We start from the raw sequence: 27,336 nt of genomic DNA on the forward strand, positions 1-27,336 counted from the left end.
TAAAATCGGTCAAAATTTGAAGGCTGTGAAAGCGGTCACGGAAGTGGAAAAATAATAATAAAGTAGAAGAACAATATGTTGAAATGCTCAGCATTTCAACATAATGATCTCTGATGAACAATCCTTCAGAACATAATTAAAGACACAGCAGCACCTACTGGTGACAGCCGGTACTGCAATGTACACTATGCTGATAACTGCAGTAGTATGCTCACAGTTTCAGCCTAGGCAGCACAGCATCACCTGCAGCACATCAGGCTGTGGCTTACATCAGGGACTCGCACACGTCAGGCGGTGCTTGAATGAGGGCCCGCACATCGCCGCTTGCGGCTTTAATGGTTATTGTGTTCATACATGTATTCCTGTACAGACGGTGGCAACAAATGTCCTTATTAAGGACAAATGAAGATCTATCTATCTATCATAGAGCCAACTGAGTTGTTGTATGACAGAACATCAAAAAAAGCCTTTGTTTATGTTTCTGTGAATCAGGTTATTGAGCTTTTACTGAATCCAGCAGAGTTTTTGGAAAAGCTTGTGTTCAGAGAAGAATGTGCTCCTGGTTATTACAAGACTTTTCAGGATGGTCATTATTTTAAACTCAACAAACTTTTTGAAGAACAGGAGCTTTCCATTGCATTAGGGCTATATATAGATGATTTTGAATTGTGTAATCCATTAGGCACATCAAAGAAAATTCACAAGATAACCGCAGTCTATTGGGTGATTCTTAATTTACCCTCAAAGTTTCGTTCCACCTTACATTCTATTCATTTAGCTCTCCTCGGAAAGACTTGTGATGTGAAGCAGTTTGGTTATGAGAAGTTTCTCAGTCCTTTAATTAAAGATTTAAAGTCACTGGAGCAAACAGGGGTGTATGTTACAGCTCTTGATAACTTTGTGAAAGGTTTTGTATTTTGTGTCTGTGCAGACAACTTAGAGTTTCATTGTAAATCATTTCTGTAGATTCTGTTTGACGAGTCGAGGTGAAATAGCAACCACTGCAATTTCTGATTTCCAGCTAAGGTCCAAAGAACAGCACAATCCATTTCTGGTACAACTTCATGATGAAAATGTTACACATGTGTGTGGTGTTAAAAGTGAATGTGCACTAAGTAAGCATCTGTCATATTTTCACCCAGTCACTGGATTTCCTCCAGACATATAGCACGACTTCTTTGAAGGTGTTATTCCAGAAGAACTGTCTTTGTGTCTAAAGAAGTTGATTGCAAAAGGCTATATTACTTTGGACAGACTGAATAATAATTACTTCATTTCCTTATAAATATTCAGACAGGGTGAATAAACCAAAGACAATTTCAAAAGCAAGTTTACAAAAGAGCAGTATAGGTGGCAATGGCCATGAAAATTGGACCCTTCTACGATTCCTCCCTCTTTTGATTGGAAAGAGCATACAGGAACAAGAACCTGCGTGGGAGATACTGATGGACCTCAAAGAAATTGTTGAAATTGTTGTCTCACCTGTTTTTTCAGAGGAAATATTGAACTACTTGGAGGTCAAGTTAACTGATCACAGAAGGCTGCTCACAGACATTTTTCCTGATTTTAGTTTGCGCCCAAAGCACCACTTTGCTGAACATTATCCTCACCTTGTACGCTGCTTTGGTCCATTGGTGGAATTATGGACAATGAGGTTTGAGTCAAAACATAGTTTTTTCCAGAAAACTATGCATGATGTTCAGAACTTTAAAAATGTGCTTCTGACACTGTCCTTAAGACACCAGCAGATGATGGCATGCCAGTTTGATAGCCCAAGTCTTTTCAAGATTAAGAGGAAGTATCCACATCTTGAAACTGTATCCCTTTCTAAAGACATTTATTTGCACGGGACCCGATATGCAGAGGGTATGATTCTGTCTGCTGGACACTGCAGATAAAAATGTGACCATAGTTGTTAACCCTGAAAAAATTGCCTTTGTTGGTAAAAAGCTCACATCCTGGTACCTGGAACATTTTAGCTCATTGAGCTTGTGGAGAGCATCTCCGCAGACAGTGAGATCTTTGACCCTGAGGCTCTCAACAACCATGATCCATTGGTTCCATACACAGTGGGAGGGAAGGTCCTGGTGACTCCGAAAGTGTGCCTGCTCCATTGAAGTGACACAGAATGGTAAGTGAATGATCACACTGCATAGACAAAACTCTCTGTTGCTCTAACTCTGATTGTTTACCCTTACTCCCATTCAAACAAGATCCTAACATTCAATGCACATTCATAATTATTTGCAGCTTGGACCATAAAGGCACATGCCTGCCTGCATCATTTCACTCACTCTGTGTTGTATTATGTACTAAGTATTTAATCTGCATGTGAGCAGCACATTTCTCACATTAAAATGATGTCATGTGGGCAGAACTTAAACAATATAAGATATTAATTGTTTATCAATTTAACTTTCAGGAAAATTGTCTTGTTTTTTTAACTTTTCTGTCCTCTTTTATTCTTCTCTCTTTTGATAGGCTGGATTATTGCTGCTGGTGAACATCTGTCCAAGGGTGTCTCGAAAAGTTGTGCTTCCTGAAGTACAAGAATCAGTTGAACAGTTGCAAAACATTATTCGGGAAAATCTTCAACTTCAAGGCGACTTCACACTCCAATATGGAGAGCCAGACTTTAACAATTCTCTCTGTAATTTGATTGATATCCATGAGTTCCCACCTGAACGTGCCATCTTACACATTCTCTGGGAGTTACCCACACCTGGTCAACAAGATTCAGACTCTGTGGATTCTGGATCTTACCTGGACACAGCCAGTTTATCCACCAGAGAGTCACCTCAGAGTCCCTCATTTTTTATCAAGAACTATCTGCGAAGTGTATCAAAGTGGCTCTTACCCTTTCCCATTCCATCCTTCTCTTATGATGTGGAGTTAAAGTTACGCAAAGGCAATGAAGAATATGAAAAAAGCAAGAAAGGCATCAACATTACAAGAGACATGAAGATGGACATTTTGGACAAGATTGCTCAGGCAGTTTTTGATGTGAAAGCCTATCCTGATCAAGACCAGATTGAGTCAGTTGCTTCTGCTCTCATCAGTACACACCCCTGCCTTCGAGAACCAGGAGGTGGAACAGGGTTTGATGGTTGGAAAATGAATATAAAATACAAACTAGGCAATTACAGGTCCAAACTACGTCAGGCAGGCTGTAATGAGGTTAGCATTAACCAGAAGAAACAGAGCCATGAAGATGATGGTGCAGGTCCTTCTTTAAAGAGAGCAAAGCGAGGCGAGATTAACCATGTCCCAGACCATCCAGACAACTACAGTGATGAACCACTAGAGGATGAAAGACTGGCTCTGGTTGAGGAGTTTAAGAAGAGGAATAAGAATGTTGCACTCATAAGACAAAAGATGGAGCTTACTTTCTCTTTGAGGTGTAAGGAGATTGTGGAGATGGAGCCTATGGTGTCAGAGGTCCAGGAACGGTGGCCTGCTATGTTTTGCGAGGCAGAGGTAAGCAGCTGAACAAAGACTATATTATGTTGTTTTTCTGGGAAAGTCTTTTTAAAATAATAATGGAGAACAGCTGAAATATGTTGAAAGATGGTGTTGAAATTGTATTGACTTTGTATTGAGGATCTAAATTTACTGTTTCCATCTTTCAACAGATCAGGGAAGAGTTTCATGGCATCACCAACAAGAGCCTACTAGACAACTTCAGAGCAGCCATTAATCACCACACTCCAAGGCTTCTTCAACTCTATCGGACGAGGAAGACAGCTTTTCCACCAGAGATGAATGGACTTCTTCAGAGACTTGGTGAAGAGGGGAATTTTGGATGTAATCATTTTGTTATTGTGTAAATTAAGGACATAAGAAGGAGTGATGAGATTTCATTTTATTTTGATAAGGTTGCCGCAATCAATATTTATTAGGGATGCAACGATATCAAAATCTCACGGTACGGTATCGTCACGGTATTAAAGCCACGGTACGGTATTATTGCGGTATTGTCAAAAAAATAAGATGACTTTGAAAAAATGTCATAGTGTGGAAAATGAAGTGCCAGGAATGATAAGGATAAACACACTTACTGTAATTGAACACAAACATAATGCTCAAATGTTCTAATCACATTTATTACTACCAACTAGGGCTGTCAAAATTGCTCCAAAATGACATTCCAATATTTGTGCATTATGTCAATAACAGGTGGACAAACTAATACAAGGAGACATAACTACTTGTACATGTATTTTTATTTAAGATATAACATGCCTAAAACATACCTACACATTACAAAACAAGTAAAGGACCTAATGGTCTATACCGTAACACCTTTAAGACCGGAGACCTCTCGCTCGCTCGCCCCCCTCCCCTCTCTGTGCGCAGTGCGCTGAGTGAGTGCTGAACAGTCTATGGTGCTGAACAAGACTTGTGCGAGCAATTAAAGGTCCCGACTCTTGTCCCTAATATAGGCAGGCTTCATTCAGTGATTGAAGCAAATATTATTCACATTAATTGAAGTTAAAGTTAAAAACGAAAAAGTAGTCCACTTACATTCTTGGCGTTTGTATAAAAAAAAGAGGAAAAACTGCATTTTATCCCAGTGTCACTGATTGTCGAGCTCTTTTAGTCCACTGTCAATGTAGGGTCTTAGGCCGGACAGGTTATTTGTCAAAAACACAAGACAGTCCCCATGTGAAGAAGACAGTCCACATGTGAAGAAGACAGTCCACATGTGAAGAGGCCAGAGCCGATCAGACAGTCCACATGTGAAGAGGCCAGTGCCGATCAGACAGTCCACGTGTGAAGAGGCCAGTGCCGATCAGACAGTCCACATGTGAAGAGGCCAGTGCCGATCAGACAGTCCACGTGTGAAGAGGTTAGTGCCGATCAGACAGTCCACATGTGAAGAGGCCAGAGCCGATCAGACAGTCCACATGTGAAGAGGCCAGAGCCGATCAGACAGTCCACATGTGAAGAGGCCAGAGCCGATCAGACAGTCCACATGTGAAGAGGCCCGATCTCTTTTTATTCACTATGTTCCCAGCGGAGGAAAAGACGTGTTCAGAGCACACTGAGGATCCGGGCATGGAAAGATTTCTCTCTGCAGTCTGCTTCATGCTGTTCATGTGTGACTCCTGTGACCTGTCCCTGACCTGTCATGCAGTGCGCACATTCTCAAAGCAGCTGCTGTTGTGTTTTTTTTCCACAGTCGAATATTAATTTTCATAATGGAATCTCCGTTTTTTTTTAATATTCGAATTTAGACTATTCGTTGACAGCCCTACTACCAACAGGTCTTTTCAAGTGCAATGAGCAGTGCAGGCACATCCAGTGTTTCAAGTAACAAGCAAATAAAAAAATCTCTTTTAAATCCCTCATTGTCCACCACTGAAAACGGCTGCAGGGGGATGATTCATCAGGTGTGTTCTCATATCACTTGTATTCCCCGACTCGTAGACGTTGGCGGTCTGGCAGTGTCTGCAAACTGTTTTTTTTTGCATGTCCGTCATGTTTTCTACTCGATCGTTTTTGTTTACTGCAAAACCAAAATGCGTCCATACTTCAGTTTAAACTTTGCAGGAGGTTCCACTGGTTTAAGTTTCCCGCTCTGCTCCCCCTCTGTGCTTTCCGTCATCTCTTCCTGCACTGCGCAGGGGATCATGGGAGATGTTGTTTGCTTCTCAGACCGGCCCACTCAATGGCGCCAGAAAAAACTACACTAGCGGGAGTCCTCCGAGTCCCTGTTTGATACCGTCACATGCCACGGTATTATTGTGAGAATTTTGATTCCGAAATACCGCGATATTTACAATACCGTTACATCCCTAATATTTCTGTAGCAATTGTTCCCATGTAAAATGATACTGTTAGTGTCAAACCCTCAGACTAAATCCACTAGTACATTACCTAAGGGACTGACACCATAACACAAACAAAACTAAGCAGTTTTTGTAGTGGTTGACCAGACATAAAAATACTGTTTCTGTAGATGGAGTCTGGTGGTGTTCAACAGAGCGATACGGTTGCTCTTTCTGGATGAACAAAAGGTATCTTTCTCCTCTAAAAAAGGTCTGGCTTTGTATGGATACTTTCCATAATGTTGTCACACACTGACTATAACAGTCTTAGCCTGTCAGTGTAACAAAAAAGCACCTTCAGTGGAAATACTCTGACAGTGAGTTGCCATAGGGCCAAAGTGGAAAAATGCTGGTTACCCTTTAAAAGGAGTAAGTCTTTGACTTCTATTCAACCGGTATTTTCTGGATAAGGAAGAGGACTGCTGTTTCCTCTCAGTTTACTGTATGTCAGTGACATCTTGTAATCTTTTATTTAACTGTTTCTGTTTCAGACATCTGACATCACAGCACATCGCCAAACTGCAGCCATGAAGGGCCTTCCCTTGTTTCTTCGTGACAGTCATGAGAAGCTCTTCAGAAACTGTTGTGTGAGTTGTTAAAAGTAGAAACTGTAGATATGTTATCATACTTTATTAATGATGCTGTACTTTAGTTTGACTTCAACCATTACCTCACTGCCCCTTTGTCTCTTTCTAGACTCTTTCCAGGCTGTTCATTTCACTTTCCTCCTTGTTCTCTTCATCTGTCTCAGTGCCCAAAGTTTCATAGTTGTACTGTGCTGGATATGACTTGATCAAATCGTTTCCAATTGGTCTGTTACATTTGGTGGTTACATTTTTGGCTGTGGGGTATGGGATGGAAATGTTTAATATGGTAATATTGCATTCTAGTTGGAAAAACTATTTGATTCAATTATTTCAGACTAGCAGCTTCTTCTGAGTTACAGTATTTTAATAATGAATGTTTGCAGTATATTTACATTCATTTGTTGATCACTTCCTGTCTGTCATCACAAGGCCACTGACCCAGAGGAGGAGCAGACAAAGGGCGTCATTGTGGGTATCCTCACTGTGCTGGAGGATGATGATACTGCAGCTCCCGCGAGTGTCCTGAGTGTTGCTGTGGTTGTAGAAGAAGCCATTGTCCTAAAAGATCTCCCTGACCTGCCAACAGCTTTGGCTTACCTGTTTGGGCTGATCTACGCTCTAAACCTCAGGTACCCAAAAGACCTGAGGTACACATTCGAGACAATCCAGAACGTTTTTATGGATCTTGGAACAGACCGGTCTGCAAGGGTCAGATCCCTGAGAAACAAACTCCTTCATTGAGCTGACCATTTCAATGCTTAAAGTTCTCACAGCTGCATTGTTAATAGTTTGATTAGATTAATAAAGATGAATCTATACTTGTTCTGTTTGCTGTTGAATCCATGACATGTTATATTCATTGATGAATGGGTTAGATTACTTAACCTCCATGTATACTAGTATACAATGTTACAGCAACAGTTCACTGCTAAGATTGGGACAGTTAATTGTCTCATTAGTTTGTATTTTTCTGTTTGTTTTCTTCAATATGTAAGATATTGAATTTGTGTGAATTGATTACACATACTGTACCATTGAGCAGTATTACAGAAGCATTTGCTGATAATTTTCAGACTGAAAGTTCTCACAGTAGCCTTAAGAGTTATTAGATTAATAGTGTTTAATCTCTACATGTTGGTATTTGTGTTCTGTATGTGACATGTTGTTGTGTACATGACAGTGTTTTTTAATCTTGGGTAGTATATTGCTTAACCTCAAAGATGGATGCAGTGTTACAGCACAAGTTCACTTCTGAGATTGGGACAGTTTTGGGTCTGAAGTTATTTTGAACAGACAAAATAAAACCAAAGTTTTGAACGTCTATGACACATCTGTAATTATTTTAGATTTGATGGGAAGTTAGTGGTCTTAATGAGTTTGATTAACATTATTAGCTATTGCAATGTGAGTTTCAGATTACTCTCAAATCATTCTACTAATTTAACTTCGCTAAATTAAAGTGGGTTCTATTTACAAAAATACATTCTTCACTATCTGTGAAACAACGTGAAATTATAAATTGCTTTTACTTACAATAGCTGAATATAATTAAGAATTTTAAGTAATCACTGTGTGAAATAATAATTCACTACAACTTACAATAAGTTCACAAAAGTAAGAATTTTAAGTAATAATAATGTTAAATAATAATTCACTACAACTTAAAATAAGTTCACAAAAGTAAGAATTTTAAGTAATCACTGTGTGAAATAATAAGTCACTACAATTTACAAGAAGTTCATAGAAGTAAGAATTGTAGGTAATAGTAATGTGAAATTATGAGTCACTACAACTTCTAGTTGAGTTCACAAAAATGAGAATTAAAAGTTGAGCCAACTCAAAAGCAAAACTTCAAAGGTTAAGTTTAATTGCCCAACTTAAAATTTTGCTGAAGTTTGTTGCCTTAAAATTTTGAGTTTGCCCAACTTTTTTTTTTTTGCAGTGTATGACATTTTCTTATTCTTTTTATGTTTAGATGAGCCACAAAAGTGTTTCCTGTTATTCAGTGTTTTTCTTAACATTTCATGACTTCAAAACACGTACAAAAAAAACCTGTTGTTGTGTTAGTCCTCTTTCATCCTCTGACCGCATTAGTGCTAGATATCTTTCCTCCCACTCACGCTCAGGTCAAGTATTTATACCAATTTAGACAATGAAGACAAATGATGTGACAGCAGGAGGTATTTTCCCTCTTGTGTCATCTTGTGTTGTTTCTTTTTTCATCTTTTGATCAGCTCACTACTGTTAGGCAGTAGCCTAAGCTAAGGTCTAAGCCCCTCACTACTGTTAGGCAGTAGCCTAAGCTAAGGTCTAAGCCCCTCACTACTGTCAGGCAGTAGCCTAAGCTAAGGTCTAAGCCCCTCACTACTGTTAGGCAGTAGCCTAAGCTAAGGTCTAAGCCCCTCACTACTGTTAGGCAGTAGCCTAAGCTAAGGTCTAAGCCCCTCACTACTGTTAGGCAGTAGTCTAAGCTAAGGTCTAAGCCCCTCACTACTGTTAGGCAGTAGCCTAAGCTAAGGTCTAAGCCCCTCACTACTGTTAGGCAGTAGCCTAAGCTATGGTCTAAGCCCCTCACTACTGTTAGGCAGTAGCCTAAGCTAAGGTCTAAGCCCCTCACTACTGTTAGGCAGTAGCCTAAGCTAAGGTCTAAGCCCCTCACTACTGTTAGGCAGTAGCCTAAGCTAAGGTCTAAGCCCCTCACTACTGTTAGGCAGTAGCCTAAGCTAAGGTCTAAGCCCTCACTACTGTTAGGCAGTAGCCTAAGCTAAGGTCTAAGCCCCTCACTACTGTTAGGCAGTAGTCTAAGCTAAGGTCTAAGCCCCTCACTACTGTTAGGCAGTAGCCTAAGCTAAGGTCTAAGCCCCTCACTACTGTTAGGCAGTAGCCTAAGCTAAGGTCTAAGCCCCTCACTACTGTTAGGCAGTAGCCTAAGCTAAGGTCTAAGCCCCTCACTACTGTTAGGCAGTAGCCTAAGCTGAGGTCTAAGCCCCTCACTACTGTTAGGCAGTAGCCTAAGCTAAGGTCTAAGCCCCTCACTACTGTTAGGCAGTAGCCTAAGCTAAGGTCTAAGCCCCTCACTACTGTTAGGCAGTAGCCTAAGCTAAGGTCTAAGCCCCTCACTACTGTTAGGCAGTAGCCTAAGCTAAGGTCTAAGCCCCTCACTACTGTTAGGCAGTAGCCTAAGCTGAGGTCTAAGCCCCTCACTACTGTTAGGCAGTAGTCTAAGCTAAGGTCTTAGTCCCTCACTACTGTTAGGCAGTAGTCTAAGCTAAGGTCTAAGCCCCTCACTACTGTTAGGCAGTAGCCTAAGCTAAGGTCTAAGCCCCTCACTACTGTTAGGCAGTAGCCTAAGCTAAGGTCTAAGCCCCTCACTACTGTTAGGCAGTAGTCTAAGCTAAGGTCTAAGTCCCTCACTACTGTTAGGCAGTAACCTAAGCTAAGGTCTAAGCCCCTCACTACTGTTAGGCAGTAGTCTAAGCTAAGGTCTAAGCCCCTCACTGGTAGCCTTGTGAGTATTGTATCAGTGACAGCAGAGTTCTTGCTCTTCTCTCACAGCATACAGTGTCTCCTATCCTGTTGCCACAATTCTAAGAGTGTGTTTGTTAAACAAGCATCTTTGGTCTCCGGGCTTGCTGCTCTCTTTTCCACATATCTTTAATCTACAGTATCAAGATGGTGCGGAGGACACCCTGGAGTTCATTCAAAGTTAGATGTTTAAATCAATGATGAAGGAATCATTGATGATTTGTTTATTTATTTATTTGTATTATTATTATATTTTTTCTTTTCTTTTCTTTCTTTCTTTTTTTTTCTTTCCTTCTTTTATTCTTCTTTCTCTTGTCTGCATATATATTTCTGGTTTGTGTCATGTTTGTCACAAACTGTCAAATATTAATGCACTTTATTCTTGCAGCAAAAGAAAAGAAAGAGAACATTTTTCTTCTGTGCTTGTGACTGTGTGCATGCAACCATCACCATCCCTCTCTGAACTCTGGCCTATCTTTTATTGACAGCTAACATCATGTTCTGTAAAAGAGGGCGTGAACACCTAGGTGGACCAAAAAAAATAAGAGAAAGTAAAAGAAAGATTACACAAAGATATACAAAGGGACAGGGAAAGAGAAGGAGAGAGAGACCTAAGACACTTAGATGGAGAGGGACCATCTCACCATGACACCAAAAACACTGTGCGGTGATACTAATGATTAAGCAACCCTTAGAGTCCACAATCATTATTAATGCATATATTAATAATGCATTTTGATCGACATGAATGCATTGAACATCAATGTAAATGTGCCATATTTAGCACAGATGCTAAATTTCATCCGTAGTCCCAAGGCAGGTACCTTCACAACAAAGACACAGTAAGACTTTAAAACCTTACAGCTACAAAATCAAACAATAGACAATTACAGAGCAAAACAAAGAATAACAAAATCAAGACTAAAACAAAACACAGGCAGACAATATCAAGACAAACAAAACACAGGCAGACAATAACAAGACAAACAAAACACAGGCAGACAATATCAAGACAAACAACACACAGGCAGACAAAATCAAGGCAAACAAAACACAGGCAGACAATATCAAGACAAAAAAAACACAGGCAGACATTATCAAGACAAACTAAACAGGCAGACAATATCAAGACTTACAACACACAGGGAGACAATATCAAGGCAAACGAAACACAGGGAGACAATATCAATACAAACAAAACACAGGTAGTCAATTTCAAGACAAACAAAACAAGCAGACAATATCAAGACAAACAAAACACAGGCAGACATTATCAAGACTAAAAAAACACAGGCAGACAATATCAAGACTAACAAAACAGGCAGACATTATTAGACTAAAGAAAACACAGGCAGAAAAAAACAAGACAAACAAATCACAGGTAGACAATTTCAAGACAAACAAAACAGGCAGAAAAAATGAAGACAAAAAAAAAACAGGCAGACAATATCAGGTGAAACCAAACAGGGAGACAATATCAAGACTAAAAAAACACAGGCAGACAATATCAAGACTAACAAAACAGGCAGACATTATTAAGACTAAAGAAAACACAGGCAGAAAAAAACAAGACAAACAAATCACAGGTAGACAATTTCAAGACAAACAAAACAGGCAGAAAAAATGAAGACAAAAAAAAAACAGGCAGACAATATCAGGTGAAACCAAACAGGGAGACAATATCAAGACTAACAAAACACAGGCAAACAATATCAAGACTAACAAAACACAGGCAAACAATATCAAGACTAACAAAACACAGGCAAACAATATCAAGACTAACAAAACACAGGCAAACAATATCAAGACTAACAAAACACAGGCAAACAATATCAAGACTAACAAAACACAGGCAAACAATATCAAGACTAACAAAACACAGGCAGACAATTTCAAGACTAACAAAACACAGGCAGACAATTTCAAGACAATCAAAACAAAGGCAGAAAATTTCAAGACAGACAAAACGCAGGCAGACAATTTTAAGACAGACAAAACACAGGCAGACAATTTCAAGACAATCAAAACACAGGCAGACAATATCAAGACTAACAAAACACAGGCAGACAATATCAAGACTAACAAAACACAGGCAGACATAATCAGGAAAAAAAAAACACAGGCAGACAATATCAAGAAAAACAAAACACAGGCAAACAATTTCAAGACAGACAAAACACAGGCAGACAATATCAAGACTAAAAAAACACAGGCAGACAAAATCAAGACAAACAAAAAACAGGCAGACATTATCAAGACAAACAAAACAGGCAGACAATATCAAGACTAACAAAACACAGGCAGACAATATCAAGACTAACAAAACATAGACAGAAAATATCAAGACTAACAAAACACTGGCAGACAATATCAAGACTAACAAAATTCAGGCAGACAAAATCAGGAAAAACAAAACACAGGCAGACATTATCAAGACAAACTAAACAGGCAGACAATATCAAGACTTACAACACACAGGGAGACAATATCAAGGCAAACAAAACACAGGCAGACATTATCAAGACAAACAAAACAGGCAAGACAATATCAAGACTAACAAACACAGGCAACAATATCAAGAAAAACAAAACACAGGCAGACAAAATCAGGAAAAACAAAACACAGGCAGACAAAATCAGGAAAAACAAAACACAGGCAGACAAAATCAGGAAAAACAAAACACAGGCAAACAATATCAAGACAAACAAAACACATCCAGTCAATTTCAAGACTAAAAAAACACAGGCAGACAATTTCAAGACAGACAAAACACAGGCAGACAATTTCAAGACAATCAAAACACAGGCAGACAATATCAAGACTAACAAAACAGGCAGACAATATCAAGACTAACAAAACACAGGCAAACAATATCAAGAAAAACAAAACACAGGCAGACAAAATCAGGAAAAACAAAACACAGGCAGACAAAATCAGAAAAACAAACAAGGAATACAAATCAGGAAAAACAAAACACATGCAACATATCAAGACAAACAAAAACACATCAGAGTCAATTTCAAGACTAAAAAACACAGGCAGACATTTCAAGGACAGACAAACACAGGCAGACAATATCAAGACAAACAAACAGCCAGAAAATTTCAAGACAAACAAAACAGGCAGACATATCAAGATTAAAAAACACAGGCAGACAAATCAAGACAAACAAATCACAGTCAGTCATTCAATACAAACAAAACAAAATGCAGAAAATATCAAAAAAAAAACACAGGCAAACAAAATCAAGACAAACAAAACGCAGGCAGACAATTTTAAGACAAGCAAAACACAGGCAGACAATATCAAGACAAACAAAACACAGGCAGACAATATCAAGACAAACAAAACACAGGCAGACAATATCAAGACAAACAAAACACAGGCAGACAATATCAAGACAAACAAAACACAGGCAAACAAAATCAAGACAAACAAAACAGGCAGACAATATCAAGACAAACAAAACACATGCAGACAATATCAAGACAAACAAAACACAGGCAGACAATAACAAGACAAACAAAACACAGGGAGACAAAAACAAGACAAACAAAACACAGGGAGACAATATCAAGACAAACAAAACACAGGCAGACCATAACAAGACGGCAAACAAAACAAGGCAGGGACAATATCAAGACTAACAACACAGGCGACATATAAGACTAAAGAAAACACAGGCAGAAAAAAACAAGACAAACAAATCACAGGTAGACAATTTCAAGACAAACAAAACAGGCAGAAAATTTCAAGACAAACAAAACAAGCAGAAAAAATGAAGACAAAAAAAAACAGGCAGACAATATCAGGTGAAACCAAACAGGGAGACAATATCAAGACTAACAAAACACAGGCAAACAATATCAGACCTAAACAAACACAGGCAGACAATATCAAGCAGACTACAAAACACAGGCAGGACAATATCAAGAAAAATCCAAAACACAGCAAGACAATATCAAGGACCTAACAAAACACAGGCAGACAATATCAAGACAACAAAACACAGGCAGACAATATCAAGAAAAACAAAATACAGGCAGACAATAACAAGACTAACAAACACAGGCGAACAATATCAAGACTAACAAAACAACAGGAGACATAAATCAAGACAAACAGACACAGGCAGACAATTCAAGACAACAACAACACAGGCAAACAATATCAAGAAAAACAAAACACAGGCAGACAAATCACGGAAACACAAAACACAGGCAGACAATATCAAGACAACAAACACAGGCAGACAATATCAAGAAAAACAAAACACAGGCAGACAAAATCAAGACAAACAAAACACATCCAGTCAATTTCAAGACTAAAAAAACACAGGCAGACAATTTCAAGACAGACAAAACACAGGCAGACAATTTCAAGACAATCAAAACACAGGCAGACAATTTCACACAATCGAAACACAGGCAGACAATTTCAAGACAATCAAAACAAAGGCAGACAATTTCAAGACAGACAAAACACAGGCAGATAATTTCAAGACAGACAAAACACAGGCAGACAATTTTAAGACAGACAAAACACAGGCAGACAATTTCAAGACAATCAAAACACAGGCAGACAATATCAAGACAGACAAAACACAGGCAGACAATTTCAAGACAATCAAAACACAGGCAGACAATTTCAAGACAAACAAAACAGGCAGACAATATCAAGACAAACAAAACAGCCAGAAAATTTCAAGACAAACAAAACAGGCAGACAATATCAAGATTAAAAAAACACAGGCAGACAAAATCAAGACAAACAAATCACAGTCAGTCAATTCCAATACAAACAAAACACATGCAGACAATATCAAGAAAAACAAAACACAGGCAAACAAAATCAAGACAAACAAAACACAGGCAGACAATTTTAAGACAAGCAAACACAGGCAGACAATATCAAGACAAACGAAACACAGGCAGACAATAGCAAGACAAACAAAAACACAGGGAGACAATAACAAGACAAACAAAACACATGCAGACAATATCAAGACAAACAAAACACAGGCAGACAATAACAAGACAAACAAAACACAGGGAGACAAAAACAAGACAAACAAAACACAGGGAGACAATATCAAGACAAACAAAACACAGGCAGACAATATCAAGACAAACAAAACACAGGCAGACAATATCAAGACTAACAACACAGGCAGACATTATTAAGACTAAAGAAAACACAGGCAGAAAAAAACAAAACAAACAAATCACAGGTAGACAATTTCAAGACAAACAAAACAGGCAGAAAATTTCAAGACAAACAAAACAAGCAGAAAAAATGAAGACAAAAAAAAAAACAGGCAGACAATATCAGGTGAAACCAAACAGGGAGACAATATCAAGAAAAACAAAACACAGGCAAACAATATCAAGACTAACAAAACACAGGCAGACAATATCAAGACTAACAAAACACAGGCAGACAATATCAAGACAAACAAAACACAGGCAGACAAAATCAAGACTAACAAAACACAGGCAGACAATATCAAGACTAACAAAACACAGGCAAACAATATCAAGAAAAACAAAACACAGGCAGACAAAATCAAGACAAACAAAACACATCCAGTCAATTTCAAGACCAAAAAAACACAGGCAGACAATTTCAAGACAATCAAAACACAGGCAGACAATTTCAAGACAGACAAAACACAGGCAGACAATTTCAAGACAATCAAAACACAGGCAGACAATTTCACACAATCGAAACACAGGCAGACAATTTCAAGACAATCAAAACAAAGGCAGACAATTTCAAGACAGACAAAACACAGGCAGATAATTTCAAGACAGACAAAACACAGGCAGACAATTTTAAGACAGACAAAACACAGGCAGACAATTTCAAGACAATCAAAACACAGGCAGACAATATCAAGACTGACAAAACACAGGCAGACAAAATCAGGAAAAACAAAACACAGGAAGACAATATCGAGACAAACAAAACACAGGTAGTCAATTTCAAGACAAACAAAACAGGCAGACAATATCAAGACAAACAAAACACAGGCAGACAAAATCAAGACAAACAACACAGGCAGACAAAATCAAGACAAACAAATCACAGGTAGACAATATCAAGATTAACAAAACACAGGCGAACAATATCAAGACTAACAAAACACAGGCAGACAAAATCAAGACAAAACAAACAGGCAGAAAATTTCAAGACAAACAAAACAGGCAGACAATATCAAGATTAAAAAAACACAGGTAGACAAAAATCAAGACAAACAAATCACAGTCAGTCAATTCCAATACAAACAAAACACATGCAGACAATATCAAGACAAACGAAACACAGGCAGACAATAGCAAGACAAACAAAACACAGGCAAACAAAATCAAGACAAACAAAACACAGGCAGACAATTTTAAGACAAGCAAACACAGGCAGACAATATCAAGACAAACAAAACACAGGGAGACAATACAAGACAAACAAAACAGGCAGACAATATCAAGACAAACAAAACACAGGCAGACAATAACAAGACAAACAAACACACAGGGAGACAATATCAAGACAAACAAAACACAGGCAGACAATATGAAGACAAACAAAACACAGGGAGACAATAACAAGACAAACAAAACACATGCAGTCAATTTCAAGACAAACAAAACACAGGCAGACAATTTTAAGACAAGCAAAACACACGCAGACAATATCAAGACAAAAAAAACACTGGGAGACAATAACAAGACAAACAAAACACAGGCAAACAAAATCAAGACAAACAAAACATAGGCAGACAAAAACAAGCAAAACAAAGGCAGACAAAAACAAGACAGACAAAACATAGGCATACAATATCGAGACAAACAAGATACAGGCAGTCCTAAACAAGACTAACAAAACACAGGGAGACAATATCAAGACAAACAAAACACAGGCAGACAATAACAAGACAAACAAAACACAGGGAGACAATATCAAGACAAACAAAACACAGGGAGACAATAACAAGACAAACAAAACACAGGCAGACAATAACAAGACAAACAAAACACAGGGAGACAAAAACAAGACAAACAAACACAGGGAGACAATAACAAGACAAACAAAACACAGGGAGACAATAACAAGACAAACAAAACACAGGCAGACAATAACAAGACAAACAAAACACAGGGAGACAATATCAACACAAACAAAACACAGGCAGACATTATCAAGACAAACGAAACACAGGGAGACAATAACAAGACAAACAAAACACAGGCAGACATTATCAAGACAAACAAAACACAGGGAGACAATAACAAGACAAACAAAACACAAGGAGACAATAACGAGACAAACAAACACAGGGAGACAAAAACAAGACAAACAAAACACACGGAGACAATTTCACACAATCGAAACACAGGCAGACAATTTCAAGACAATCAAAACAAAGGCAGACAATTTCAAGACAGACAAAACACAGGCAGATAATTTCAAGACAGACAAAACACAGGCAGACAATTTTAAGACAGACAAAACACAGGCAGACAATTTCAAGACAATCAAAACACAGGCAGACAATATCAAGACTGACAAAACACAGGCAGACAAAATCAGGAAAACAAAACACAGGAAGACAATATAGAGACAAACAAAACACAGGTAGTCAATTTCAAGACAAACAAAACAGGCAGACAATATCAAGACAAACAAAACACAGGCAGACAAAATCAAGACAAACAAAACACAGGTAGACAATATCAAGACTAACAAAACACAGGCAGACAAAATCAAGACAAACAAAACAGGCAGAAAATTTCAAGACAAACAAAACAGGCAGACAATATCAAGATTAAAAAAACACAGGCAGACAAAATCAAGACAAACAAATCACAGTCAGTCAATTCCAATACAAACAAAACACATGCAGACAATATCAAGACAAACAAAACACAGGCAAACAAAATCAAGACAAGCAAAACACAGGCAGACAATATCAAGACAAACAAAACACAGGCAGACAATAACAAGACAAACAAAACACAGGCAAACAAAATCAAGACAAACAAAACACAGGCAGACAATTTTAAGACAAGCAAAACACAGGGAGACAATAACAAGACAAACAAAAACAGGCAGACAAAAACAAGACAAACAAAACACAGGCAGACAATAACAAGACAAACAAAACACAGGGAGACAATATCAAGACAAACAAAACACAGGCAGACAATAACAAGACAAACAAAACACAGGGAGACAATAACAAGACAAACAAAACACATGCAGTCAATTTCAAGACAAACAAAACACAGGCAGACAATTTTAAGACAAGCAAAACACACGCAGACAATATCAAGACAAAAAAAACACTGGGAGACAATAACAAGACAAACAAAACACAGGCAAACAAAACACACAAACAAACATAGGCAGACAAAACAAGCAAACAAGGCAACAAAACAAACATACAAAACATAGGCATACAATATCGAGACAAACAGATACAGCAGTCCTAAACACAGACTAACAAAACACAGGGAGACAATATCAACACAAACAAAACACAGGAGACAATATCAAGACAAACAAAACACAGGGAGACAATAACAAGACAACACACAGGCAGACAATAACAAACAAACAACACAGGAACAAAACAACACAAAACACAGGGAGACAATAACAAGACAAACAAAACACAGGAGACAATAACAAGACTAAAAAAAAACACAGGCAAACAATAACAAGACAAACAAAACACAGGGAGACAATAACAAGACTAAAAAAAAAACACAGGCAAACAATATCAAGACAAACAAAACACAGGAGACAATACATACAAACAAAACACAGGCAGACAAAAACAAGCAAAACACAGGCAGACAATAACAAGACAAACAAAACACAGGCAGACAATAACAAGACAAACAAAACACAGGGAGACAATAACAAGACAAACAAAACACAGGCAGACAAAAACAAGACAAACAAAACACAGGCAGACAAAAACAAGACAAACAAAACAGGCAGGCAGAAAATTTCAAGACAAACAAAACACAGGGAGACAATAACAAGACAAACAAAACACAGGGAGACAAAAACAAGACAAAACAAAACACAGGGAGACAAAAACAAGACAAAACAAAACACAGGGAGACAATAACAAGACAAACAAACACAGGGAGACAATAACAGACAAACAAAACACGGAGACAAAAACAAGACAAACAAAACACAGGCAGACAATAACAAGACAAAACAAAACACAGGGAGACAATAACAAGACAAACAAAACACAGGGAGACAAAACAAGACAAACAAAACACAGGGAGACAAAAACAAGACAAACAAAACACAGGGAGACAATAACAAGACAAACAAAACACAGGCAGACAATAACAACAAACAAAACACAGGGAGACAATAACAAGCAAACAACACAGGCAGACATTATCAAGACAACAAAACACGGGAGACAAACAGACAAACAAAACACAGGCAGACATTATCAAGACAAACAAAACACAGGGAGACAATAACAAGACAAACAAACACAGGCAGACAAAAACAAGACAAACAAACACAGGCAGACAATATCAAGACAAACAAAACACGGCATAACAGACAAACAAACACAGGGAGACAAAAACAAGACAAACAAAACACAGGCAGACAAAAACAAGACAACACAACACAGGCAGACAAAAACACAACACAAACAGGCAGGCAGAAAATTTCAAGACAACAAAACAGGGAGAACAATAAAGACAAACAAAACACAGGGAGACAAAACAAGACAACAAAACACAGGGAGACAAAACAAGACAAACAAAACACAGGAGACAATAACAAGACAAACAAAACACAAGACAAACAAGACAACAAAACACAGGAGACAATTTAACAAGACAAGCAAAAACACAGGGAGACAATATCACGAGACAAACAAAACACAGGGAGACAATAACGAAGACAAACAAAACACTAGGGCAGACCAAAACAAGACAAACAAAACACAGGGAGACAATAACAAGACAAACACAAAACATAGGCTAGGAAACAAAAACAAGACAAACAAACACAGGGAGATCATAAAATAGAACAAACAAAACACAAGGCATACAAAAACAAGACAAACAAAACATAGGGCAGACAATAAACAGACAAACAAAACACAGGCAGACAAATAACAAGACAAACAAAACACACGGGAGACAATAACAAGACAAACAAAACACAGGGCAGACAAATTACAAGACAAACAAAACACAGGGCAGACAAAACTTAGACAAAGCAAAACACAGGGAGAACAATAACAAGACAAACAAAACACAGGGAAGACAAATACGAACAAACAAAACACAGGCAAGACAATAACGAAGACAAACAAAACACAGGGAGACATAAACAGGAGACAAACAAAACACAGGGCAGACAAAAACAAGACAAACAAAACACACGGAGACAAAACAAGACAAACAAACACATGGAAACAATAACGAGACAAACAAAACACAGGGAGACAATAACGAGACAAACAACACAGGGAGACAAAAACAAGACAACAAACACAGGGAGACATACAAGACACAACAAAACCAGGGAGACAATAACAAGACAAACAAAACACGGAGACAAAAACAAGACAAACAAAACACAGGCAGACAATAACAAGACAAACAAAACACAGGGAGACAATAACAAGACAAACAAAACACAGGGAGACAATAACAAGACAAACAAAACACGGAGACAAAAACAAGACAAACAAAACACAGGGAACAATTTCAAGACAAACAAAACACAGGGAGACATAACGAGACAACAAACACAGGGAGACAATAACAAGACAAACAAACACAGGGAGACATAACAAGACAAACAAACACAGGGAGCAATAACAAGACAACAAACATAGGCAGACAAAACAAGACAAACAAAACACAGGGAGACAATAACAAGACAAACAAAACACAGGCAAACATTATCAAGACAAACAAAACACAGGCAGACATTATCAAGACTAAAAAACACAGGCAGACAACATCAAGACAAACAAAACACAGGCAGACATTATCAAGACTAAAAAACACAGGCAGACAACATCAAGACAAACAAAACACAGGCAGACAACATCAAGACAAACAAAACACAGGCAGACATTATCAAGACTAAAAAACACAGGCAGACATTATCAAGACAAACAAAACACAGGCAGACAATAACAAGACAAACAAAACACAGGGAGACAATAACAAGACAAACAAAACACAGGCAAACATTATCAAGACAAACAAAACACAGGAAGACAAAATCAAGACTTAAGACAAACAAAACAATTCCGCTCACAGCTGTGTATTCCTCAGGAGTCTAAAGCTAGGTTAAGTTCAGATCCAGCTCATTGATAACCATGATGTTATCTGGTTTTATATCAGTATGCAAGATGCCAAGAGTCTTCAGTGCATCCAATGTAACAAAGAGCTGCAGAGACCACACAGAAAGGTTCACTTTTATATTCTCGGCTGTGTACAGTCTGCGTTGATCTGTGGGAGATATGTACAGCAGAAGATTGGCTCTGTAAAACAATTTTAACTCCCTGCTTTGCAATTGGTCTGATCTCATTCAGGAACATTGATTCCCAATCCCGGTGTGAGAGCAGGTCATAGAGGTTTTGTGTCTAGCATCTCAAATGCGAGGCAGGTTCGTCCCATGTGATCGAACTGCTCGAAAAACTTCACCAAATCGGTGGCATCTGGATTGAGGACTGAGATGACCTTTAAGATGGACACCTGAGGAGACAGAACAACAGTGTGTATACCTTGGACCTTCTTATGGAGCAGTATAATGGAGTGTGTAATACATAGTGATGAGCAGATGAATCTATTGATATGTTGTAAGAATCAAAAGAAGTCTGGGAGTCCTCTTTCTCAGAATCCAGGATCCTTTTTCAGGATCTTGATGGCCTCTTTGGTTTTGAGGTTCTGGCACCTGGACACCTTACTGAAGCACCCCTCACTGTAAAGTGAATGTTTCTTTATTTAGTGAAGGCAAAGAAACAAATAAAGTATGAACGTTTTAAAAAGATAAGAGTGGAGATCACAGGATCACATCAGTACTTTAGTCATTTCAAAAACTGAGACAGTTCAATATAATCCCACTCTTTAGTCCAGACAGTTTCTTTACATGTTATACTTGGGCTCAGAACAATTCAACAAATGACCACCAGCTAAAATCCTGCATTGAAATCACTGCTACAAAAAACATCTTAGTTTATGTTGTATCTCAATATTAGTCTAAAAATGCACCTTTAAACATTACCTTAAAGCACAATCATGGTGTATTTGAGTCTTACCAGCTGACTTTTCTCCAGTTAGTTCTCAGTGTCAGGTTTAAAGACTGAAAACAAACCTTAAAGTTTGAATCTTTGCAAACTCAGAAAAATCTCTCTCTTCAACAACAAAAAACAGCTCTCCTCTCAGAGAAATCTCTCCTCACTCAGAGTAAATCTACCAAACTCCTATTTATCTGATCTCTGCCTCTTTATGATGTAAGCGATGTAGAACCCACACCTCTGTTCTGTCATAATGACACTTTAGAACTCAGAGCTTAAACAATCTGCAGCAGAAACATGTTTTTATTCAAACTGTCTCCTCATTTAAAACGTTTGTACTGATTATTCAATCTGTGTCCAAAACCACCTGCTGCTATAAAGAGGACTTGCCTTAGTGCTGTCTGAAATACGTGTTCATCTCCTTCTATGCTTTGTGTAAAGTGTGCAACATTTGTTCACTAGCCCAAACAATAAATACCCAAATCAATCTGTTTCCCTGAGAGTCAAAGAAACAGAAAAGTGAATGTTTGGTGACATTTTCACCTCATTTAAAGCTCCTGTGAGGAACTTTGATCTGCTTTTGAAACAGACTGACATTAAAGGGTAACTGTAATCCCCTCAGTCTCTCTGACTCCTCCGACAAATCAATGAAGAAAGTTTGAATGAGGAAATATCGCCACTTGTTGTTTTGTCCGAACCGCTTCAGGGTAATCTGTGGATGGCTAATCAAGACTAACAAAACACAGGCAGACAATATAAAGACAAACAAAACACAGGCAGACAATATCAAGACTAACAAAACACAGGCAGAAAATATCAAGACAAACAAAACACAGGCAGACAATATCAAGACAAACAAAACACAGGCAAACAAATCATGAATAACAAAACACAGGCAGACAAATCAAGACAAATAAAATACAGGCAAACAAAATCAGGACTAACAAAACACAGGAAGACAGAAACAAGACTAACAAAACAAAGGCAGACCATATCAAGTCTAACAAAACACAAGACCATATCAAGAATACATACAGGAAGACAAAAACAAGAGAAACAAAACAAAGGCAGACAATATCAAGACTAAATAAACTTAGGCAGACAAAGTCAGGAAAAACAAAACACAGGCACCCATTATTAAGACTAAAAAAACACAGGCAGACAATATCAAGACAAACAAAACACAGGCAGACAATATCAAGACAAACAAAACACAGGCAGACAGTATCAAGACTAACAAAACACAGGCAGACAATATCAAGACAAACAAAACACAGGCAGACAGTATCAAGACAAACAAAACACAGGCAGACAATATCAAGACAAACAAACACAGGCAGTCATTTCAAGACAAACAAAAACACAGGCAGACAATATCAAGACAAACAAAACACAGGGAGACAAAATCAAGACAAATAAAACACAGGCAGACAATATCAAGAGAAACAAAACACAGGGAGACAAAATCAAGATAAACGAAACACAGGCAGACAAAAACTAGATAAACAAAACACAGGCAGTCAATTTCAAGACAAACAAAACACAGGCAGACAATAACAAGACAAACAAAACACAGGGAGACAATAACAAGACAAACAAAACACAGGCAGACATTATCAAGACAAACAAAACACAGGGAGACAATAACAAGACAAACAAAACACAGGGAGACATTATCAAGACAAACAAAACACAAGGAGACAATAACGAGACAAACAAAGTGAGGGCAAAGAAACAAATAAAGTATGAACGTTTTAAAAAGATAAGAGTGGAGATCACAGGATCACATCAGTACTTTAGTCATTTCAAAAACTGAGACAGTTCAATATAATCCCACTCTTCAGTCCAGACAGTTTCTTTACATGTTATAGTTTGTGCTGATTTATTTCCAGAAGATGCGTTCCATATTTGAACATCCTGAAAACGGTTTCTCAGAACAATTCAACAAATGACCACCAGCTAAAATCCTGCATTGAAAGCACTGCTACAAAAAACATCTTAGTTTATGTTGTATCTCAATATTAGTCTAAAAATGCACCTTTAAACATTACATTAAAGCACAATCATGGGTATTTGAGTCTTACCAGCTGACTTTTCTCCAGTAGTTCTCAGTTTCAGGTTTAAAGACTGAAAACAAACCTTAAAGTTTGAATCTTTGCAAACTCAGAAAAAATCTCTCTCTTCAACAACAAAAAACAGCTCTCCTCTCAGAGAAATCTCTCCTCACTCAGAGTAAATCTACCAAACTCCTATTTATCTGATCTCTGCCTCTTTATGATGTAAGCGATGTAGAACCCACACCTCTGTTCTGTCATAATGACACTTTAGAACTCAGAGCTTAAACAATCTGCAGCAGAAACATGTTTTTATTCAAACTGTCTCCTCATTTAAAACGTTTGTACTGATTATTCAATCTGTGTCCAAACCCACCTGCTGCTATAAAGAGGACTTGCCTTAGTGCTGTCTGAAATACGTGTTCATCTCCTTCTATGCTTTGTGTAAAGTGTGCAACATTTGTTCACTAGCCCAAACAATAAATACCCAAATCAATCTGTTTCCCTGAGAGTCAAAGAAACAGAAAAGTCAATGTTTGGTGACATTTTCACCTCATTTAAAGCTCCTGTGAGGAACTTTGATCTGCTTTTGAAACAGACTGACATTAAAGGGTAACTGTAATCCCCTCAGTCTCTCTGACTCCTCAGACAAATCAATGAAGAAAGTTTGAATGAGGAAATATCGCCACTTGTTGTTTGTCCGAACCGCTTCAGGTAAGTCATGTGGCTGGCTAATCAAGACTAAAGAAACACAGGCAGGACAAATATTAAAAGACAAACAAACCCAGGCAGAAAAATGCAAGACAAACAAAACACAGGCAGACAAATCAAGACAAACAAAACACAGGCAAAAAAAAATCATGAATACAAAACACAGGCAGACAAATCAAGACAAATAACAAATACAGGCAGACCAAAACAAACTAACAAAAGTCAGGCAGAACAATATCAAGAACTAACAAACATAGGCAGACAAAATAATAGACTAACAAACACAGGCAGAACAACATCAATAAAACAGAATAAAGACTAGACAACACACAGTGCAGACAAAAACAAGACAAAAAACACACAGTGGCCAGACAAAATCACGCAATAACAAAACACAGGTCGGCAGTATAAGAAAAACAAAACACAGGCGAAAATATCAAGACTAAATAAACATAGGCAGACAATATCAAGACTAACAACACAAAAGCTTTCTCAAAGTTCAAGACAAACAAAACACTGGCAGACGAATCAAGACTAATAAATACAGGCAGACCATATCAAATCTAACAAAACACAAGAAGACCATATCAACTACATACAGGTAGACAATATCAGACAAACAAAACACAGGCAGACAAAATCATGACACACAAATAAAGGCAAACAATATCAAGACTAACAAAAACACAGGAAGAAAAAAACAAGACAAACAAAAACAGGCGAACAATTTCAAGACAAAAACACAGGCAGACAAATCAAGACTAACAAAAACACAGGCAAACAATATCAAGACTACAAAAAGACAGGCAGACAAATCAAGACTAAAAACACAGCCGACACTATCAAGACTATCAAAACAGGCAGACAATTTCAAGACTAAGAAAGCAAAGCTTCTCAATTTCAAGACAAACAAAGCACAGGAAGACAAAAACAAGAGAAACAAATCAAAGGCATCAATATCAAAGACTAAATAAACTTATGCAGACAATATCAAGACACACAAAACACAAGCAGACAAATAGATACGAAGCAAACACAGGCAGACAAAATCAAGACTAACAAAACACAGGAAGAAAAATACAAGACAAACAAAACACAGGCAACATTATCAAGACTAACAAAACACAGGCAGACAAAATCTGACACCAAATAAAGTCTAACAAAACACAGGTAGACATTATCAAGACAAACAAAACACAGGCAACAAATCACGAATAACAAAAGACAGGCAGACAAATCAAGACTAATAAAGCACAGGCAGAGAAATCAAGGCTAACAAAACACAGGCAGAAAATTTCAAGACTAACAAAACAGGCAGACAATATCAAGACAAAAAAACACAGGCAGACAAATCAAGACTACAAACACAGGCAAACAATATCAAGACTAACAAAAGACAGCAGACAAATCAAGACTAAGAAAGCAAAGCTTCTCAATTTCAACAAACAAAGCACAGGAAGACAAATCACAAATAAAAAAACACAGGCAACCAAAATCAGGACTAACAAAGCACAGGGAGGACAAACAAGACCAAACAACACACAGGAGACAATAATCAAGACACAAACAAAACACAGGGCAGACCTTATCACAGACAAACGAAACACAGGGAGGACAATAACCAGACAAACCAACACAGGGAGACAATAACAAGGACAAACAAAACACTAGGCAGACAATAACAACGACAACCAAACACTAGGGCGACAAAAACAAGACAAACAAACACCAGGGAGACAAAACAAGACAACCAAACACGGAGGACAATATCAAGCACAACAAAACACAGGCAGACATAAACAAGGACAAACAAAACACAGGAGCCCATTAACAAGACAAAACAAACACAGAGGCAGACAAAAACCAGACAAAACAACCCAAACACAGGGGAGACAATAACAAGACAAACAAAACACAGGGAGACATTATCAAGACAAACAAAACACAGTCAGACAATACCAAGACAAACAAAACACAGGCAGACAAAAACAAGACAAACAAAACACAGGGAGACAATTTTAAGACAAACAAAACACAGGGCAGACATATCAAGACAAAACAAAACACAGGCAGACAATATCAAGACTAACAAACCCAGGCAGACAATATCAAGACTAACAAACATAGGCAGACAAATAAAGACAAACAAAACACAGGCAGACAAATCACCATATAAAAACACAGGCAGAAAAATAAACAAACAAGCACAGGCAGACAAATCACCAATAAAACACAGGCAGAAAATAAGACTACAAAACCTGGCAGACCAAAACAAGACTAACAAAACAGGCAAACAATATCAAGACTAACAAAACACAGGA

General features: G+C 37.9%; 2 protein-coding genes and 1 long non-coding RNA gene across 4 annotated transcripts in view; 1 reads left to right on the forward strand and 2 right to left on the reverse strand.

Annotated features, from left to right (window-relative positions):
• Positions 1–27,336, reverse strand: part of LOC117821998 — a 135,500-nt gene that overhangs the window by 67,881 nt on the left and 40,283 nt on the right. The window lies entirely within an intron of this gene.
• On the forward strand, positions 2,702–7,739 carry LOC117822015. The gene is made up of 4 exons (XM_034696619.1): positions 2,702–3,477; positions 3,633–3,783; positions 6,323–6,418; positions 6,848–7,739. Exons 1-3 carry the CDS (start codon positions 2,959–2,961, stop codon positions 6,328–6,330), a joined length of 678 nt encoding a protein of 225 aa, XP_034552510.1. The 5' UTR covers positions 2,702–2,958; the 3' UTR covers positions 6,331–6,418; positions 6,848–7,739.
• The window catches only part of LOC117822521, a 24,218-nt gene continuing 7,419 nt past the window's right edge, over positions 10,538–27,336 (reverse strand). The window contains exon 3 of the long non-coding RNA XR_004633200.1: positions 10,538–10,767. This is a non-coding gene — a long non-coding RNA (uncharacterized LOC117822521). The remainder of the gene's footprint in view (positions 10,768–27,336) is intronic.

Source organism: Notolabrus celidotus, chromosome 1, assembly GCF_009762535.1.
Source record: "Notolabrus celidotus isolate fNotCel1 chromosome 1, fNotCel1.pri, whole genome shotgun sequence".
Taxonomy (NCBI): Eukaryota; Metazoa; Chordata; class Actinopteri; order Labriformes; family Labridae; genus Notolabrus; species Notolabrus celidotus.

Coding starts and splice junctions, on each gene's coding strand:
- LOC117822015 (XM_034696619.1), top strand. CDS start 2,959: ATGAAGATGGACATTTTGGACAAGATTGCTCAGGCAGTTTTTGATGTG. Junction 3,478..3,632: donor CTATGTTTTGCGAGGCAGAG/GTAAGCAGCTGA, acceptor ATCTTTCAACAG/ATCAGGGAAGAGTTTCATGG.